Genomic DNA, 21,597 nt, shown 5'->3' with positions numbered 1-21,597 from the left:
CTGATTCTTCAGCACTTTACTACACTCCATTTGAGGAGTGTTCTCACATCCAAGGTTAACTTCGAGTCAGGGCTCAACTGCAAACAGCTTAAAAATGGATGATACTATGACCTAGTATAGGTTAACTGAAAATAATGTAAATTGCCCTCTGTCCAGCAAACAGATAACAATGGTAAGAAGCACTGCCCCTCAAAAACAACATCCATCTTTCCCAAGACGATGCACGACTGAATGAATGTCCATCACTCTTGGACATGCGGGCACACCTCTAGTTGTTGGCCTTCCCCTTCCTTGAAGCCTTAGGGTTGGGAGTGAAACAGAGACCAGTGAAGCCAGGAGCCCTCACCCATGTCGGTGACCCAGATGGCCACGCGCTCATACAGGAAGTTGAGGATCATGATGATGACGAAGTTGATGCAGGAGGCAGTGACGGAGGTGGCCAGCTGCGGGGTGATGAGGGACCCCACCAGCTGCAGCTTGCTCGTCGAGCTGTCCTTCATGATGCTCGCGAAGGCAGCGTACACCGCCAGCCGGTACGCTATCACGCCAGTGATGCAGGCGCAAATCAGCGCCATCTGGTGGGGGAGATTTGCATATTAGTGGGCACAGACTCATGTATGCGCACACACCTATGTCAGGTACACAAAAGTTCTCTACCTCAACATTTGCTCATAGATTCGCTACTGACTTGGTCTCGCATGTCTACTTCACAGACACATGTGACCACAAAAGACTGACATACAAGTATTATAATGAAGAGAAAAGGCCATTCAACGCATCTTAGCTCATCCTCTTGCCCATACCTATGTGGATCATAATATAAAGACACTGGTGTCCATGTTTAATACACACACACACACACACACACACACACACACACACACACACACACACACACAGACTCCAATACAAACACACCAGCTCCATGTCTCACTGAAGCGGCGCTCCCACTTACGCAATCACACCCAGTCAGTAACTGTTAAATCAAACACTTAAACCCTAGGTGATAATAGTATGACACACCAACATTCCTAAAATCATTTAAAACAAGCAACAGAATCAAAAAACATTCTCCACATTGGTCCATGTATGTACTTCTAGTGAACGTCTGAGTGATACTTTTCAAGAGAGTACTCAAGGAAACTATATACAATTATTCCATTACTGTGCTATTTAATGCATGCTTTTAGAGGCCTGTAATTCATCTCGGTAAAAGCAAATAACAAGACTTGATTTCCCACACTTAAATGTAAACCATATGGATGAAGACAGTGTGCCTTACCCAGAATATGACAGTTGCTCCAGACAGGCAGAAGCGAGCACATTTACTTGTTAGGGATAAGTAAGGCTCCATTTCCTGCAACGCAAGTGAACACAGAAAGAAGTCCAATGGTTAAACATATGTAACCCGGGATGGTAATCGACGGTAACTCTGCAATTGACAGAGAGCTGGATGTCAATCAGAATCCAGAAATGGTGGCTTGTGGGAAAGGACTGTACTGGACACACCACCAGACACCACACCAATGCACTAAATATTACAAGAAGTGAGTTATCTTCTTGACACACCTGAATGAGTTAGTGACACAGAACTCTGCTGTTGACAAAGACTGCACAAGAAACGGACAGTATACTGTCAGCGTAAGGGCTCCGAAAAGAAGCCAACCCATTTTTCACATATTCCCTGCTCTGTGAAGGACCGCATCTACATCCTCAAGCAGTAACATCACACTGACAAGGAACCCTGATTAAGAGAAGACAATAAAGACTATTTATAAATGCCAGATTAGGACAAGCTCTCTTTGAAGGGTTAATAAAGGACTCTCAAAGGAAGACACTTAATAAGGAAGGACTTTACTTGGCACAAATATGTGTAACCACCAGATGGTGAGTTTGACTTTCTAGACTAGAATTTTGCTGAGTGGCTCTTTGCTGTCCGTTGATGCAAATCAGAATAGAAATCACTAACATATCTGGGCTGTATACTGAAAATGGCACTTAACAAGCAGACTCTGCATAAAAGGCTGCTCAATATTGTCTTGGTAAAATATATCCAGCAACACTGATCTGCAAAACGTTATCTGATTCATAAATGTGTCTCTGACCTTTATAAAACATTAAATTCATTTCTGGGGCCATATGAGAAGATAAGGAATTACAGTTGGTATGTTTTTCTGACAAAAATCAGGAAAGACCTATTGAGGTGAACTTTAAGCTTCTTTTGATTGATTTGTGAGTCCTCAGTGTGCAATTGCGGTGCATGGGCCAAAAATGGCAACTGTGTATCCGCCCCTTTCCCGACGATGGCGTGGGATACAGTACCTGGGTGATGCGGTTGAGCCGACGGCCAGTGCACTTGGTCTCGTACTCGGGCCGGAGCTGGAGCTGCTGCTGCTCCTCCTCGAAATCCACCAGGTCCCACTCGTACTCAAGACGGGCCTGCCGCCGCTTCCAGAACTCCAGGAACAGGGTGACTGTGCGGGTGTGGAAGTGGGACACATGTTAAGCCCAACACTGGAAAAACCACGCAGTGCTGTCTTCTGCCACCAGGTGGAGCACAGGAGGAAAATAAACATACTTTGTAATTCTTTGGTAATAACTTACCCCAAATCCCCATGAATATGGCAAAGAACACTGTTCCCACATTGTCAAACAGATGTGATTGCTGAAAGAAAAGACGTTAGTTTTTAACATAAAATGCCTCACAGTAAAGATGTATTAGCACAATTTGTTGCATTACTGTTCATATACAATATAAACAAACATGCAAGTTCACATAAACAATGCCTAATTCTTCATTCTCATCATTTCTTCTATTTCTATTTTTCTTATGTTTTTATTGTGGAAAAGCACTACCAAAATAAAGCACTTTTTGAATAGCAGAATTCTGAGAAAGTATACACAGTCAACTTCTGATTTTAAAGTTTGTGGTCAATTTATTCCTCTGATTGGAAATTTATGAATACACAATTTACACTCATAAAAATGTCTTTCCTTCTCTCTCCAAGTTTATGGTAGGGGGAAGGGTTAGTTTAACATTCACCAGGCATTCAAATCAACACATTATCAAAGCTGAAGGTAGAAACAAACATACTATTAAAACATTCAGTATAGCCAAATACTAATGGTAAAATATTTTATATACACTTGATTGTTTCACAAATATTCGTCCATGCTAGTTAGGCAACTACCTACAATTAAATAATAATATATAGCTGCTGCTAGTTACCAATACTTCTATCATATATCATGGTAATGTCAACAGCAAACACAGTTCTGTAAATACTGCGTACATCGGCTGTAAGCTGTCCAGCAAGCAGTATTTCACTTTGTTAAATAGTTTCACTTTAAAAGATAAACAAACACTTAAAATGACATCTCACTGATTATTTATGCCATGACTCCCCTCTCTAAGCCCAGATAATTGCAACTTGGCTGTATGTTAAATATAAGATTGGGAAATCAGAGTTGTGTAATCGTGTAAATGAAATGACCAGAATTTACTCAAAACTAATGACAGAATATGCACAGGAGGCCATACTGAGCCTGACTAAATCAGAACCTTTTTCCAAATGAATATTGAACTGTTCATCTACAAAAACAGCTGCTATTGATGAATGTCATGTGGTTTCTCCTGTGTGTCTCTCTCATGATTTGCACTGCATTCTCCTTACCCACGATGCTGTGCATGTGGAGTTGAGCTTCCAGAAATGGCACTTTTTATCACACAGTGGACACATCAGAATGTTGCCCCCAATGTTAGGGTCACAGATTTCTTTACTGCAAGAAACAGAAGCAAGACATAATTTTTAATATGTTATACCCCAGGAATTATTTCACTATTTTATTTTAGCTAAAATGTCAACCAGAAATTGTAAAGATTCAGTCACAACTGGTATAATGAATCCGAACTTCACGTGCACCAAGGGCCAGCTCTCGTTCCAGAAAATCATGATCATTTTTCAAATTCATCCACTCTTTAAAAAGGTTTACTATTCCAACAAAGGACTGCATCAACAACTACACCATTAATAGCATTAATAATTGATTTTCTACAGCGGTAACTTCACATGTCTCATTTTCATACACACTGTTTTCAGACATCGTAAACCATTTCAATCATACTTATGAAAAATCATACTACTTGCCAGAGAATTACCCTTTGCATACTTTAAGAGCTCACCCTGTAGAGCCCCTACCTCCAGATATTGTCATTATAGGTGAGGACACCAGAAATGAAGCAGATCAGTCCCACCACAGCAGCAAAGAAGAGCATCTCTGTGTAGAAGCCGAGCCAAGCGAAGTAGACCCCGATCTTCTCCCCATAGTATTTCCTGTCCGAGGGCAAACATCAGGCAGAAAGAGTTAACACCCTCAGCGGGCTGAGCTATACAGTCTGCTCCAAGATTGAATTTGTGAGGCCAGAGCTGTCCTGTATAAGACCGGTAATGAACGTCACACGGACGCTCCTCACCGGATGCGGTTGAGAGGCTGTTCCTTGTAGAAGCAGAAGAAGTGGGCCCAGTGTTTGTACAGAGTGTACCTCTCGCTCTCACATTTGGCATTCCTGGATTTCTTCCAGTAGCGACTCTGCAAGCATAGAGAAGGGCACGGTTCAGCATTAAACTGCCATATGATCTGTTAAGATTTATGATCTGCTGTATGATGTAATCACCATATTTATTAATATTTTATAATGTGCTTCACACTTTGCAATCTTCTATACTGTTTAGACAAACAGACTCTCTAGAAGAGCCGCAGAGAGAACCCAAGTGTGTCCTGGGGTCAGCATTTGGGGCAATTAAACAGTCTGGGCCAAAACCAGACAATGTTATCATCAGTTCTAAAAGTGTGTACAATACCAAAACGCTAACATAAAAATACTGGCACAAGCCATGGAATTAACAGAAAGTAAGCAAAACTTTTTTAAATGCAATGCATCCCAGATAATTTCAAACTTCATTTGATCATCATCTAACTTGCTCAACAAGGCAACTCCAACTGAGTGAAAGTCTAGACAACTAAAACTAAAGGATGTGGGCGGCAGTGTAGCATAGTGGTTAAGGCGCAGGACACTGCTGCTGTACCCTTGGGCAAGTGAGTCAGTGCACTGAAAGAGAGACCGTGTGATGGAGGCTCTTACATCATGCAGCGGGAAAGCTGAGAGGTAAGTGCTGTTGTTCAGCAACCGCTTGATGCCCTTCTTGTCCTTGTCCCTATGTTCCTCCTTGTAGTAGGGACAGCGTGAAAGGATGTAGTACACCTGCGGTGGATGGAGAAGCAGTCAGTCCTCAGCCACAGAGCTGTGAAGCCCAGCAATCTAGACAGTTCTTAATAATCAGTTTAAAGAGTCTTAGCACTAAGTGAGGCTCCTTTGTATAAAATAAAATGACACCTGCAAACATCACTGTTCTAACATGCAACTCTGGGAAAATCTGCAGGTTGAAAGGAGTAGTCTTTCAGTTAACAATGCCACATTCTTATACAGACACCACTAATAATTATAGATCTATGATACAGATATACTATTGAGTTCAAAAACTCAGTGCTAAGATTTAACTTCAATTATATGTTCACAGATCACGGCACTGTATGGTTTGGATATCTTTTTGAAACAATATATGGGGTGTCAGAAAATGGGGGCACAAGGACTGGGCGAACTTACAATCCTGTTGCGTGTGGAGGGTGGGAAGAGGGTCTCCTTGTCATTGATGAGGAAGAAGTCGATCTTCCCCTTGTTGAAGTGGGACGTGAAGTAGTCGGGCTCGGGGTTCATGATGTGCTCGGGCAGGCGGAAGGGTGTGAACAGCCACGCCATCGGGATCTCCTGGGTGCTGGGGATGTCGTTGACCTTAAACGGCACCTTGATCTTCAGCACATCCGCGTAGGTGGCCAGCACCTCCCAGGGGGCGTGGATCTTCAGGAAGTACGTCTTCTGATCTTCGGATTGCTGAGGGCAAAATGACAGCGGACCTTGAGCTTGCAAAAGTGTGTGATGGTGCCCATTCACTTTCCCATTCTGAAAATGATCTTAGGGCAGTACATTGCAAGAGCGCCTTGTCAGCTTTGCATGTATGAGTTTAACTGGCCAGTGTAATGAGCCTATTTCAGGCGGTTGAGTCCCATTCTACTCCTGGAATGAATCAGCCCAGTACAAGCCTAAAGGTTAAATTCCTTGTTGTAAAAACTGCCCCTATATCTTGTGCAGCCAAATACACTACACTAATTGAAGACTGAGTGTCTGATACAGCAGCTCTGAGCTGAGCTGTGAGAGACCACATTTACACTCTGACCCATGATGATGATAGGAGGCATGACTTGACAGGCACCGCAGCAATGAAACGGCCACTAGAGGGAGTCCCAGCTGCATGCACTCAATAGCATCTCTCACCGACTTGTCCTCCGTCTCCAGCTCCAGCCCCACTTTCATCAAGTTGGCCTCAAATTCTCTCCTCCGCTCCTGTAGCCAAACACAACACACACACACACACACACACACAAAAAGTGGATCAGGATACAGCACACATCTCTTCAGTGTGCCAGCACAACTTTATCCCATAATAACATAGTCAAATAAAGTAAATCCGGTGCCATCATCCAGGAGACTTTCATTTTGTGGCTCCACATCATCTCCAAACAGTAGTTATCACTGCATCAGAGAAAACATGACACAAATTTAGTGAGATTGTTCTACAGCACAAGGGCATATTTTTCACTGATTTTTGGGTCACCCATAGTAGTGAAATCTGTGATTATGCACACAATAAAAAAGAGAGACGAGAAGATTAACAGTGTTCTCATTCCACCTCTCATTACAGTAAATCCATGTTCATATCTATAAATGACATCCTGAAAAGAGACACACAGAGAACCTGAAAGCCCATATTAAATCAATGCAGCCTCCATCTTAAAAAAAGCAACAACAAAAATTCTAAAATATATGGCTGCCCAGACCAACTACTAAAGGTCGCTGGAACATCCATTTCAGTAATTACGTATCAGTGATTTATTAGTCTAAAGCGGTGTACTGCTGTACAGCTAAGTTACAGCAGTTATTTGCCTCATCACCAACAGCAAAACTACACATACTCATAAACCAGGCCATGAAATCCTGGAATCCCCTTCCCAGAAATGACCAACACTCCCTTAGGGAAGGTTTTGCTAGAACATCACTGAGTGTGCTGGTTTGATACCCATTTCTAAATCTAGTGAGGGCTTAAAGCTTCATAAAAATGTCTTAATTTTTATTTTTTAATTTGAGTGTACTTTCTGTAGAGACTATTCCTTTGGACATCCCCCAGACATAAAGTAATTGCCAGAGTGAGAGCTGGAATAAAGCAGATGTCTATGTAGCTGTTCAGTGCTTTTTTTCCCCCTTCTGCTAGGTAAAGGCGAGAATCAAGCATTTTCACAACAAATTTTTATTTTCAGATGAAAAGCAGAGGCTGACATTGCAGAACCATGCGAGAAACTCGCCCACACAGATGTGAGGCCACAAAATCTCTGCCTTTCTTTCACAGCAGCTGGAAAGACGGTGGCGCAAGCCTGAAAATCTAAGCAACCTCGAGCCACTTCCTCTAGCCATTTTCCACATGGCAGGGTGTCTGTGGCATGAAGCCACCTCCCTCCCAACCAGATGCGCTGTCTCCGCCTGGCATCAGAGCTGCTGCATTGCACAACGCTGACCGCGGGTGGATCATTTCGTAACACAGCACATAACTCTGGATAACAATGACTGATATCCGTTTCTGCCACAAGGACTAGAGTTCAAATTCAGCAGTGTTAAAAGAAATTATGAACTCATTTTAACTGTGTTGTTTTTCTACAAAGGCTGTTATGTCTGGAATGTATTTCAGAGGTATGAAATAAAAAAAGATGACAGAAAAGTTAAGATTACACTTGTATACTATAAATGTCAACTAATACAGTTTAATTGTAGAATAACCTTCCCCAGCGTCCCACTGTGGTTTTGCCTTTCCCATGCTATGGTTCTATTGCTGTTCTAAGAGTCACCACATGGGGGGCCTGGTGAACTACATCTCCGCAGGAAGGAAATGAGTGAGGCAGCCAGTGAGTGGGTGTGTGCTCAGGGGAAGGAATTTGTCAGGGTTGTACAAGGGTCAGCACAAACAGGGTTCACAACCATGGATGAGCTGGACTACATATGGATGTGAAGGGCAGTGGGCCAGTCAAGGACACTAGCCCAAGCAGCTCAGACGCCAGGCAGATTTACAACATGCCGATGGATGCCACATATGGAGTGTGTAGTGTAACACACTGGCAGTTGAAAAGACAAACTCGCCACATATGAAAAATGCATAACTATACAGACAAAATGCTTTTGGACCTGAAGTACATGACCGATTTGAAGTTTTTTCTGAGATTGGTGTAGGGAGGATATTTCTGAGATGGAGAACGGTGTTAATTGTCACTGTGCTTGCTGTGTGAAGGTGTGGTTTGTGAATGAGGGCATTGACATTATGAGCTATAATAAACCTTACTCAGGCTTTCAGTCCACTCAGAACCTTCGCGAACAAACTGCAAACATTTACATTGACATTTATTCATTTGGCACACACTTTTCTCCAAAGCGACTTACAAGTGAGGTACAGTACAACACAGGCGAAACCATGGGATCTTGGGAAAGCTCAGAAATGCCAAAAACCTCCACAATATCAAGGAGGTGTGAAGCCACCATTAGGCTGATGGGAGAATACCAACATATTAAGCTAATGATTTGCTCCGGATATGCTACAGTTAAACTTAACCCTGTCATTCAGGGACTCATGCTTGGACTGCATGAGATTGTTCAGGTGTTTTGAAATACTTGTCTTTAAGTACCATTATGATTATGTAATCATTATTGCACAAATAAGTGCTAACACCTTAAAAAGAGTACTGTAAACATTTATGGTGAGCTCTCCTATCTAGTGTTCCCATCAAACTTCCACTTAACCTACAGGTCTCTGCTACAATGGGTTTTCCTATGTTTAGTATACCAGACCAAGGCAGCATGAAAATTCAGGTCAAATTCAGTCAGTACAGTACTCTTTCGTTTGTTCAGCATGATTTCATTCGTATAGAAGTGCATTTGTGGGTTTTCATTAATTTACAAAAGCAATGGATCTTCAGAGCAAGCACTGGGTAAAAGCACTTAATCTGCTGTAAAATCAGTGTTTCAAAATGGAAACACCAGGAAGTCTTGATAAAGTGTAGGCTTCCAATGAGAGCCGCAGTGAGAGAGCAACACTTCCCCTGAGAGGCCCCACAGAGTGTGCTCAAACTTTTGATGAGGCTTTTTTCAACAGAGGAGGACTACAAACTGACAAATGGCACCAGACCCAATTACAGACAAAAGGCTGGTCTCCATGGAAATAGATTTTTATGTGCTTGCCCCGTGTGAACAAGCTGTGTACTTGGGAGCGCAGCTAAATTTATGGACAGTGTTCACAATGCATTACTGTGTTAAATGACCATGTTCACTGCGATTCACCATGTTAACACACTCTGTGGACAGTGTGTGGCTGTTTGAATGAACTGTTCATTGTCCGTTGCTGATTTAATGACCTGCTCTCCTGGGAATTACTGTGTGCTGGAAGGGGGTCTCTTTACCTGCTTCTTCTCATCATTCTTGTCATCCACGTATGACAGGACAAAGTCGATCCTGCGCACTCCATCCCTGAAGAAGACTGAGTCTTTGTTCGCGCTCTGTGATTGGCCCTGCAGGAGGAGAGCCAAAGGGTGTGAAACACACACACAAACACACACACACATACACGTCCACTAGGAAGTGCGCAACTGTACAATTGCTATATACACACAAATGCTTACCTGTTTCAACACGTAAGCAAAACACAATATACCAACATATAAAGCGTCCTGGCTAAGCAGCAGACACCGCAGCACATGGAAAAAATGTCCATCACACTTACTGGCACATACAGTAAATACCTTGCAACTGCTTTTCCACACTAATTGCTGGTATGTGGTATGGTCAGGAGCCATATGCTCAGCAGACATGTAGAGTAAAACCTGCGCATTACGCCCACTCTCCATGCTACCAGTGAGGAGAACAGTGTGGAGACAGTGTGCCACACACTTTTCTTATCAGCTCCAGCGTCCTTGGCAGGTTAAAGGAACAGCAGCTCCAGGTGCATTGTATGAAGTAGCAACTGGATCAGTTTTAAAACAACATTATGTATGCTGGAGACTCTAAATAATCTTGTTAATTGTACTGTGTTATTTTACTACGTTACATTCCATACGGCATTACCTTGATGTCACACATACTACGGAACAGTGATTCTAGAGCATGGCGTTTCTCCTTGAATTGGCCTAAAACAAACAGTAACCGGACTGACTTATCACCTGAAAATTTGTGAAGGCTCTCCTTCACTGGCTCTCCTTCACCACCTCTCCCTTGACCCTAAATGTTAATTGTCACTCATTGTCAGTTGTGTTCACCTGTGTTGTTGATGTGTAAGGGAACTGGCCTATTGGCTAACAAGCCACACCCTACTAATTGAAGCCTGAAATACAGGTGAGGCTGGAGCAGAGGAGAAGGTTCATTGTGTCCCTGCTGTTGGTGTGCATAGGCTGGTTTCTTTTGTTTTGTTGTATTTTAATGAATCATTTTTAACCTCTTTTAACCCTTAACAATCTTTTAACCTTTTGTTCTTTTGACTCATTTATGGGAGAAGTGTCAGCCAGCTTCTCTACAAAGTTTAAACTTGATTTTTAAAATGCAAGTCTCAATGTCAGACATGTCATAGCCTAGTGGGTACATGACTGTGCATGACATCTGTTGCTAACAGTAGCTTACAATGTGCAAATTTCACATACAGAACAATACAAAGTACACGACAGCCTGTTCTCCATATACAAATAACATACAGCAAAAAGTGAGGAAAATTACTACATTGCAGCCTAGTTTTTGCCCAGTGATTCGTTCTGTACGAGGAATACAGACATGATTCACTGATTCTTGAAAAACGTCTGAACACTACATGACAAAATAAGCATAATATTGCTGCAACAACTGCAGCTGAAGTTTAGCTTGTAGGAACGTAACCAATTTAAACCTGGAAAAAAAATGTTTTGGTTTCAAAATTACTGCTGTGAGGCAGCTGTATTGAGGACCTTAGGGCCTCATCAAGAACTGGTTGTATTTCCACCATTTTGGCACTCAGTATAGCCACACAGGGCTGAAATGCACACAGAGAGAACCAGTAAGCCAGCACCGCCTAATCAGCTGTCACTGATTTATCAGTCATTAAAGTGCATAAATGCACCAGGGAATTACAATGTAAATCACTTGTGGCAGGGTGCTGAGTTTCTACTAGCAGTTGCGGTTAAATGTTTTAGCATAATAAATTCTGGTACTGTAGTACTGTATGTCATTACAACCCAATAAGCCACATTTGGAATGAAAAGAATTAGAAACATCAATGCTCCAGCATATGCTATACTGTGGACACACATGGATTTAAATACATATTTTATGTTACAAAGCAGACCTGTAGATCTAATTATAATTCTGCGGGCTCATTCAGCCCATATAAGAAATGTTTGGTTAAATAAAAAAGACAGAACTGTGGACTGTTTGTGAGTTTAAATTTGATTACTACAAAATACACAAATTGTGACAACTGGATTTTGGGGACATAGGAGCATTATGAAGTTTTTAAAAACAAAAATGATGCCAGGTTCATTTTTGTTGACGACAAATTTAAATGATAGACAGCTGACATCCTTAGGTTTTATTAATCACCTTGTTAAAGGATACAGCAGTGGCATTCCATCTGGGACCATCACTGTACCATCACCGGTATGTTTGCAGGCATGCCTGCAATGATTTTTAGGTCAGCATTATTATGTGGCTGTATCAAGAATTAAACCGTATTGCAGGTTTCTTTTGATGTCAGACAATAATTGAGAAACTAACTACAGTTTCTTCAGGTAACATGTATTATACAACATCTAACTTCAATCAAGTAATGCCTCACTGTTTACTATTATTTCTTTGAACTGGCTAATGTGGAGGAAACAGATAGAACATAATGTCCAACACCAGGCGGAACCAAGAGGCCAAGCGGCTCTGAAGGAAACATGTAAACCTCATTTTCCGTGTTCTCAGAGGTGATGAAAACAAACAAACAATTAAAAGATGACTCCCGTAGACTGTTTAAGATGCCTCTTAAGGTGCCTCACTCCCACTGATCTCTGGTCAGTTCCCAATATATCCTGAACAGACCTCAACCGCCGATTGCTGTTCCAGGTGCGGCAAGGACAGAGGAAGCGGGTGGAAAAACAATCTTTGGCCACCCGGTTCTCTCTGTCTCAGTTTGTGTTTCTCTGTAAACTGCTGAACCTGAGGTTTCCAAATAGGACCTCTCCACGGGACAGGGTGAGAGAGGCCCGGCGCTTCCTATTTAAACAGCATTTTGCTCAGAAAAACAGCAAACTGACCTCACAGTTATTGCTCCTGCTGCCTTGTGTGGCTGCTGGAAAGGCTAAAAATAACCCCAGCACCGTGTTCTGGTGCAGCCTGCTTCTCACCGCTGGAAGCAGGCGTATCCCTGGCAACAGCATTAAAAAAGAAAATAAATGAAAGGAAAAGGAGAAGCGATTCACCTCCACGTCAACCTCCTGCCCCGGTGACCCGTCAGCCGACATCAGCGCGCTGAGTGTGCTGGATTTTTACGAAGAGGCACTGATGCTCCCTTGGGCCCTGTTACCGACCCCCTGATCCACTTGCTTGCTTGCCCCACACCGTCTTGTCCCGTAACAGGCTACCGGCTGCTCAGATGCACAACAGAGACGGGTCCACTGGAGATGATGTCATCACACTAGCACCACAGCCCCTGACAGCGGTCGATAATACAACCAGACACTGCAGGACATAAGCTGCTTGTCTGAGGCATCCACTCATTGTGCGCGCCAGTGTTTAAATATTTTAACCATTCTGTGAAACACAGCTTGCTGTGGGGATAAAAGGGGGGAGTGGCTAATGTAGCAGTATGCTTATGTGCTTCTGTGGGCATTTCCTGATTGGCTCATCTCAAACAGGGAGGTACGTACAACTTATACTCATGTTCTGCTGCAAATAAAGCTACCCTGATGACATTTGATCTAAATGACCCTTAAAGAAAACATATACCGACCCTTCTGGAAATGGCACACACTTGGTTATCGTGGTAAACCTATATGTATGTGTGCACATATATGTGTGTATGTGCATTACCCACATCAATTACCAAAGTCCTATTACACAGAAGGGAGGAGGACTTCTCTTTCAAATGCAGCCTTCTCATTTCCTGAAATTACAGATTGCATATATATATAGAACCATAAAAATAACTGTCTTATATATAGCGATCTTTAATCCCCCTTCAATGTACCTTCTCCATATATTAAAGTAAGTGCCACCACACCCTAAACCCTGCCCGCAGGGCGTGAACGTTACAGCTTTCTGGGCCCTGGAGGATAAGCAGAGGACACGTGGAATGCATATCTCCCCAGCCTACCCCCCCCTCTTGTGTTATCTTCTGCACAGATTTCCTTAGCTGCTGTGTCACACAGGAAACGGGCTTGCAAACTCAAGTGCGAAAAGCTGATAGAGCAGCCTTCTGAGAGACGGCCGAGATCACGTGACATCAGGGGCGTGTGGGAACAAGCTGGGTAGGCGTGGCCTGAGGGAATGTGCCCATTACAGGGGACACATCGATACGCCACTGTCTTAATCTCAGTTGCTTTTGGGGTTGAGGAAAGGAGGCCTGCAGTTCGTCAGCTTATTGAACGCTGAAGAGTCGAGACACGCGCAACACTGCAAAGTGTAAACGTCACATAACACCAATGAGCCATGTTAACATCCACACAGCTGTGCAGGCAAAGTAGGGGATTGAGAAGGTTGAGATGGTAAACTGACAAGGAAACTGTTGATCATGGAAACAAATGGCATGAAATAATCAAAAGAACACAGTACAGTGCTGGCTACTGTACAAGTCGGATATTAAATGTGAATGTTCATAAATCAATGTTTTCATCAGACAGTGTTGCTGCTCAAAACACTAACATTATCCAGTGACGTTCAAAATGTTCTGAACTAGGAACAGTCACGGATGTGTTCAAACCCTTTTAAGCAGGTAGCTTGGTATCCTTAAGTATTTGCTTATGCACTTTATTAGTATTTTCTCAATGTTTCTTTTTGAAATCCCCCAAAATCCCCCAGAAAATTAAAACAGAGACCCATGCACCGTTATACACTGCCTTCGAAGGATCTTGAGCGAGCAGAAACTTTAGAGGAAGACAACACCTCCGGAGGGGGAAACCTCAGCTACACCCACTCCTCCTTTGCACCTGCAAACACATCACCATGACAACTGTCCCCGTGGTTGCTAACTTTCTGAGAACTCCAACATTTGCAGAAAGACCATGCTTAATTTTCAATTAAATTAAATGCATTGGTTGTTTATGGGTTCATTCAAACAAGTAAATACAGCCACTACCACAGACCAAATCTTAAGGGCCAACAAACCGGAGGGAGTCATACCTGAAAAAAACTACAATGTTTGTTCAAATCATAGGCAAAACACTGCTGTTGTATCCTAGAGCAAGGTATTTACCTTGACTCATATTACACAGCTTTCCAAATGGAAAATATGCACATATGAAACTAAACTGCCCTGGATATGCACGTCAAAGCAAATAAGTTGCCTGCAATGTTTGCCTAAGGAAATTTACCTTGAATGAAATTTACCTTGTCCTCTGAGCTCTCAAAGCGTGTAACTGCAACTACATTTTTCTTAGTCATACTAGGTTTAGTCAGACCTGTCTGAGTTATGCAGCCTTTTACATTAATGTGGCTATAATGGCTTGATTAACCTTTTGAAAAGCAGTTTGTGGCTTAAATACTGTATGACACGTGGTAAACAAATACACAGGAAACCCACTTCCTGTTATATCAGATCTTCTTTACTTGTTTCTCGGCGGCTGATGGCACACGAAATACATAATGTGCAAATGGCACCCACAGTTATAGTTATATTAATGTGGTCCTGAGTTAGCTTTGCATCTGTCTGCATACCATACGTGTGCCTGCGTGTGTCAGCTGAAAACTAGCTCTGAGGCATAGACAAAAACGTAAATTAACACCTGAGAAAGTGTTTGTCATTCATATGCAGGGTTTTTTGTGTTTTCACAGAGCTCCCCTACTTCAGAGACAAACCTGTTGCAATTTTAACAATTACACCATTCATAGGACTTTAGTATAGAACTGTTTAATTCTTGTTAAATTTTTTAGAAAGTAGTCAAAATGCATTTTGAAAATTTTGCCTAAATCCCCTGGCCAAAACACATTAAACACTTTGTTTAAATGTTTAAATTGTTTCCAGTGGGAAGATAGAAACAGTTGACCACTATAATGAAAATGCTAGCAGTGATTCTGAATTCTAAATTTTAGCTCTCGTGTGTCAGGTTTCAACAGTGTGCTTCTGGAAGGAATCCCTGATAGAAGATAAATATCTCAGTAATGCTATGGACAGGGAGGCTCTTGAGTTGAACTGCCTCATAGTATTTTTTCTTTATCCAACTATAAACAAACATCAGGAACGGGTTCATCCCTATGTGTGAACATTTTGGGAGGTTGGAAGTCAAATCATTTTATAGTGGTTTCCTTTTTCCATGTGTAAACCACCTACACATCACTACCACGGTCCACTCTTGCTGTACTTTCTTCTATTTTCAGAGTGAGCACTAGTACAACAGTGCCGCCGTTTCTGCACATGGTTCACTAGTATACAAGGCAATTGTGCAATACATTGTGCATGCATGCCCATTAGCACATACAGCATCTGTTCTACTCTCTACTTTTTATCCATAATGTGGACAGACAGGATCAGCAAACAACACAGATGTAAGCAGACTGTGATCATGCCGGTGCAGCGTGAAATTATGTCCCTTTAAATAACCCTGAACCAAAAATCATGCGGGTTCAAATTAAAGAGCTGCGTGGCGCAGTGACCCTGCAATTATCTTCAACCAGAGGGAGTGGGGATACTTAAAAAGCAATCCAGGAAAGGAACACCCTTTTCCATGTTAGGGACACACAGATTGGTGTCCTCCTTGACTTTCCAGGAATAGGAACTGAGTATTCTCTGGACTGTGATGCCAATGCAGCAGAACAACAGAAAACTTACCTTAATCTGTACCACCCTTACCACAACACTGCCACTGGTTTGAGGTGATGAATATTTGTTACTTTGTCATGTAACAGCCAACAGCCTGCTTTTAAGTGTCTTACACACATATGGCTGTGTAGTGCTGGCCTACAGCGAGGCTTGAGATAAGCATAATACAGTATGGATGAGATCACAGCTGAATCATTAACATAATTATAACCATAACCCTGTCCTGACCAAGAGGGCGAAGAGAGTGTTGTTTCTGTAACATTGGTCAACTTGTATTTACATAAGGTTTGCAATGCTGCAGCTGTGAAATCTCACTCACCAAAGCACCAACCTCCTACCCAACTTCTACTCTGAACAGGCTTAAGAGAGCCTCATGTGCCTGTTTACACTGCATCCATCCCCATTTCATGACCTTGTCTGTGACACACCGAGTTTCCACCCGCAGCCTCATTTAGCTCCCAACAAAGGACAAAATCACCCACTGGAACACACGAAATGACTCCGCCCCTCCCCTCCCTGTGAGGACGCAGGAGGGCGATGACAGACACAGGGACGGGCAGACAGTGGTTATGCATCCTGCGTCTGGCTGATAGCAGGCCGACAGACAGACACGTAGGCACACGGATGTACAGAGAGGGTCTGGTCACCTCTTACCCCTGAGAGGCTGGGGACGAAGGGCACGGTCTCCACGACATGCTCGCTCTGCGGTCCAGGTGTGGAGTCGGGGGGAGAGAGAGGCAGGTTAGAACAGGGATCGAGCAGTGGGGAGCAGCTTGGTGAGGGCACAGGGGACTCTGTGTGAAATGTGGTGTGACGCAGAGGGAGAATACAGTGCATGCAAGTGAGGCAATCAAAGCTTACTCGGGCTGCTACTTTCCACTGCTCCGTGCAACACAGCTATATTTACAGTTTTACTAAGAGCGGCCGTTACGGCTGAGTTAGCACTGAGAGGTGCCTGCACCTGCGCTCCCAGTAACACAGAACCCACCTTGTTATCATACAGGCTTGCTTATCCAATACTAATGACGGGGCTTGCTTTTCTGTGTCACTGTTGTGCAGATGCTGTGCAGGTCCACTGATCACTACATTAGATAGATAGATAGAACTTTATTGATCCCACAGCGGGGAAATTACCTGGAATGCTCTAGATATCCACTGAGCCAACTGTAACAGTTGATCTACATATCATAAGGATCACTGAATCTACAGATTCTGAACAAGTTCACTCCACACACTAGGGCAGACTCCCACAAAGGAGTAGCAGACCCACTCAAGAAACTCTCCACAAAAAAATCACCCTGGGTGCTGTCACCACCAAAGCCCTTACTGAAGCAAGGAAACACTAAGGGTACACTACAAGTGTCAATAAGGACATGGAATACCTTAACCAGAGTCTGAAGTCATGACTGTTGGCTTTTCTATGAATGTGTTCTACATTACTCTACTGGAGATAGAACCCAGCTCAGCCATGATTTTTGAAATGGTATCAATTCATATAGTATTGATTATACCAGGAAACATTCTGACTGGACCATTTCCAATCTGTAAGAGCAACAGAATTTTAAGTTGGTTATCAGATCACACACTGTGAAGAATGATGAATCAAACAGCAACCGTAAGCCCACACTCCCTTAGGATGTGTTCCTTTGCATTTCTTGTGTTGCAGAATTCTGCCAAAAATAAAAATGAACCTGCAAACTGGTGCAATTCGACCTCTGTAACGCACATACTGTATGTATACTGCATGTACGTGCTTGCACATGGCTGCAGTCCCCTGACCAATATTGCATGTGCACAGGTGTGTACCTGGGTCGTGTCCTTACGCACTCCGAGAGAGGAAAAGAGTGGCAAAGAGTGGTTGTAGAGATATGTCACTCGCCACTGTGCATCCATGTCTCCTCAGGACCTCATTTACTTCCTGTCCTACTACACATATCAAAGACCGACTAGCTAAAGCAGGGCAGTATGTGCAAACAGTTGCTTGTTGAGTTCTCGTTAGAAAACCACGGCTATTGAGCCATGTACTTTAGCTGAATGCCTTGCATTAGCATCTCATATCCTGACAAAGGCTAGCAAAACCAAAAACGCTGTTTTTACAGCATGTTACTGGGACTATTGTAGTTACCCCCCCCCCCCCCTTTGCCCCCCAGTCTGGCCCTCTTAATTTGAGTGTCTTGCTGCCTTTCTCCACTGAACTGTCAAGGGCACCCTGGTCTCTTTTTCTTTGGATTCAATAAAGAAAAAAGTTCTTTCCAGGATGTGGAGCCCATTACATCACACCATTGTCTGACTTTATCAAGGTTTAGATTTTCTGTCAGCCAACTGTGACTCACAGGCTGCCATAAAAAGGTCAGAATTACACGGTGTAGAACTATTAAAGTGCACATTCCATGTTTGCGTGTTGTAGTTAATACAGCTTAATGAAAAAAAAAATCAGTGATTCACACTCACACTAATCCTTCACTATTAATAAAAAGGTCTGATTAGTTTCACAGCTACAAATTTAAACCAAGTAACACAAGGCATTTTATGTTAGGAAACGTGTGACATAGTGTCATAATGAAAAAAAGGGACATATATGAAAATGTTCAGGTTAACTGGGAAAGTATTGATGAGGCTTATGAAGAAATTACCACACAACCACGTGACCAAATTTTGGAACCCCTAACCCAAAGGGATTGTCTTACCCTTATGAAAACACTCAGCCAATCACTATAGCCAAAGTGTGGAGACCAATCAGTTGAAGAGAGGGCAGCGCCTCTACGGCTCGGTGCATTGAGGACCCTTCCCCTTTGTTAAGGTCCCCACAGTCCGAGCACAGGGCACTGCTGTGGTTTGTGCTATGACTCACCACTGCGCTGTTCTTTTTGACTCATATAGCAGCCAACCCTCCACATGCACTTATCTTATTATCCAGGAGATTCTTTGGCAATGACTGCCTTGACAGTCCCTTCAATTAATTGCTACAGAGGCTAAAACATCAATTTTCTTTCCTCAGAAATGTAGTGTGTGCTTTATGGAATGTTCCAGATGTCTATTGGGATATATCTGAGAGGACTCATACTGTCATCATCATGGGACATAGGGGGGAAGGAAAGGGTGGGAAAGAGGAACTTGAGATAAAATGGAATAGGAAGTGAGCTGAAAATGCCAATAAGTAGATACAGGCTATGCGGCCTGTGTCAAAATTCAGGGGCAATGCAAGGAAGTGACACGGACAGAAAAAAGATACAGTCACTAGTACCACCCTGCGAAACTACGTTACACAGGAAATACATCTTACAACTAAAGGGGCTTGGCCCTCTACTGCACATGACTTGTGTATTTTCTGTCTAAGCCACACTGGAACATTAAAAATCACACCCTAAGCAACATTATAAATCACATAATGTGTCGAAGCAAAGCCTATCACAGGGCACAGTACATAGTCCATGTAAATATGAGCCCATACATAATAATTCAACCTTTTAACAATTTATAGGGTGTGTGATACGTATGATCAGCAAAGCACTTTCCATGGGTTTCACTTAATAACACATAGGCTACTAAATTTGAACTAGGAAATTTAAAAGTAATACCCTCCAACTTACAGTATATATAAAATAGAAATAATAAAATATGTAATAAATACATTTTTCATACACACTAACCATTCATTAAGTTCTCCATAAGTAGTGTGTGTTATTCTTTAGTTACTCTACCTTGGTTACTGTATAAGTGGGAGAATAAGGAGGTCAATAAACAACTGAAAAAAGTGTCAGACAACTGTTGTGATTTAGTCTGTAACTTGATAGCCCTGAATGTTTAAATGAGTTCCTTTCAATTTATGATAAGACTGACTCATACACACAATTAAAAGATGCTGTCAGAAAACAATGCTGTTGCATGTGTTTTTTTTTACCTCTGAATGCCCTGGCAGCTGAGACTCTCTGAGGGATACGGAGTTTGGGATATGGTCAATGGTGTCTTCTCCTGGGCAGAAAAAGAAAAGAGGTCAGCAATTCTGTTCACAGCTTGGCAAAACCGGTGCTTTCATTTTGACAGGTGCTCAAGTGATTAATTATAACAGCAGACTTACCAGCATTCTAGTACCTTTCTGAGCAAACAATAAACTACTGTAGCAAGCTAACTGACCAGTCAGCTGGCAACCCGGAGTCATAGACAGTGAATTTTATCTAGAATTTTATCAATGGTAGCAAGTGAGGAAACCATGTTGTCACCATGCACCTCCTGAACTTAAAGGCAGTATGCCTTGAGCCACTGATCCTGGATCTCCATGTAACTTATCCTTAGTAACCAAATGACTCTAGGGTGGACAAACTGATCCTCAACCTCTCCAAAATGGCAGGAATCACTGCTTTGGCATTCATGCTCATATATTTTCTCTTTTATTACAGCAAGGAAATTTCAATGGAGAAAGTACAAACATTTGAGTACAAAAATGTGAACATAATGTAGCTAAACCATTCTTTTTTAAGATATGCTGTGCTTTTGCATATTTTCTCATGCTTTTGTGTATATTTTCACCTAAAAATGTGTGGTACAGTAAATATTCACAATATATTTGAGTTAAATGTGTAAATACATGAAACAATTTAAGAATATTTCCACTTACTGACACATCACATGTAAACCCATTATAGGAACAAATTTGTGTATGTATAAATGAGGGCTTTGGATTCTGGGTTAGAGGCACTTGGTCATGGTACACACTGCCATGTGTACTGAGGCTACACCACTTTCCTGGTTCTCTGGGCTGGGTACTGAGTCAGTGCCAAAGAGCCTTCCGCGAACACGATGACCTAAACGTGGCATTCCCAAGCCCTGCTCCCCATTTTGTTCTGCCTGTTGGCTCGCCACCAGGGTCTACTCCTGCCGCACTGCATTCTGGCAGCTACAAGTTAGAAAAGTACACACTTCTTCTTAGGGGAACTTTACCACAGGAAGCCAGTTTCAAACCTGGGGGTTTGTTTATATGGCCAGGAAGGTATGAAAGCAGCAATGGTGTGACCGAGCTCACTCAGACTATGACACACTTTGTTTCACTATGATTCACCTTGCTCAGACTACGATCCACTCAGTTTATATACATTATGTTCAAATGTCCTTCTCTTCTCAGGTTGCAGTGGTGAGTTGGGTGTGCAGATTCTTTTTGTATACATCCAAAGGATCCGCTGCTACCTCATTATGTTTTCTACGCAGCTCCTAGTTCAGTAAACAAACAGTGTAATTGTTAAATGTAAACGAGCATGTGGTTTTCTTATCAGCAAGAAAACAGCATTACCACATACTGTATAATACACAATTTTTCTCACTATCAACACAATTCTCCTTCTCACAATCGACAGCTACTACCTATGTCTGTGTGATGCAAGAGTCAGCATTTAACAATGAGAACGTTAAGCCCAAC

General features: G+C 42.5%; 1 protein-coding gene across 2 annotated transcripts in view; it reads right to left on the bottom strand.

Annotated features, from left to right (window-relative positions):
• Positions 1–21,597, bottom strand: part of LOC118788566 (anoctamin-5-like) — a 42,752-nt gene that overhangs the window by 6,443 nt on the left and 14,712 nt on the right. The window contains exons 2-14 of one of the 2 annotated variants that reach the window (XM_036544603.1): positions 20,089–20,159; positions 16,842–16,889; positions 9,613–9,720; positions 6,392–6,460; positions 5,666–5,950; positions 5,144–5,263; positions 4,475–4,590; positions 4,200–4,334; positions 3,675–3,780; positions 2,605–2,665; positions 2,323–2,474; positions 1,283–1,357; positions 347–575 (exon numbers count right to left, since the gene is read on the bottom strand). In XM_036544603.1, the coding sequence (XP_036400496.1) occupies positions 347–575; positions 1,283–1,357; positions 2,323–2,474; positions 2,605–2,665; positions 3,675–3,780; positions 4,200–4,334; positions 4,475–4,590; positions 5,144–5,263; positions 5,666–5,950; positions 6,392–6,460; positions 9,613–9,720; positions 16,842–16,889; positions 20,089–20,159 (1,575 nt within the window). The remainder of the gene's footprint in view (positions 1–346; positions 576–1,282; positions 1,358–2,322; positions 2,475–2,604; positions 2,666–3,674; positions 3,781–4,199; positions 4,335–4,474; positions 4,591–5,143; positions 5,264–5,665; positions 5,951–6,391; positions 6,461–9,612; positions 9,721–16,841; positions 16,890–20,088; positions 20,160–21,597) is intronic. The other variant, XM_036544604.1, reaches the window with a different exon arrangement.

This window comes from Megalops cyprinoides, chromosome 13 (assembly GCF_013368585.1).
Source record: "Megalops cyprinoides isolate fMegCyp1 chromosome 13, fMegCyp1.pri, whole genome shotgun sequence".
NCBI lineage: Eukaryota > Metazoa > Chordata > Actinopteri > Elopiformes > Megalopidae > Megalops > Megalops cyprinoides.
Note: the sequence above shows the minus strand (reverse complement) of the source record. Positions and strands in the feature narration are given on the sequence as shown.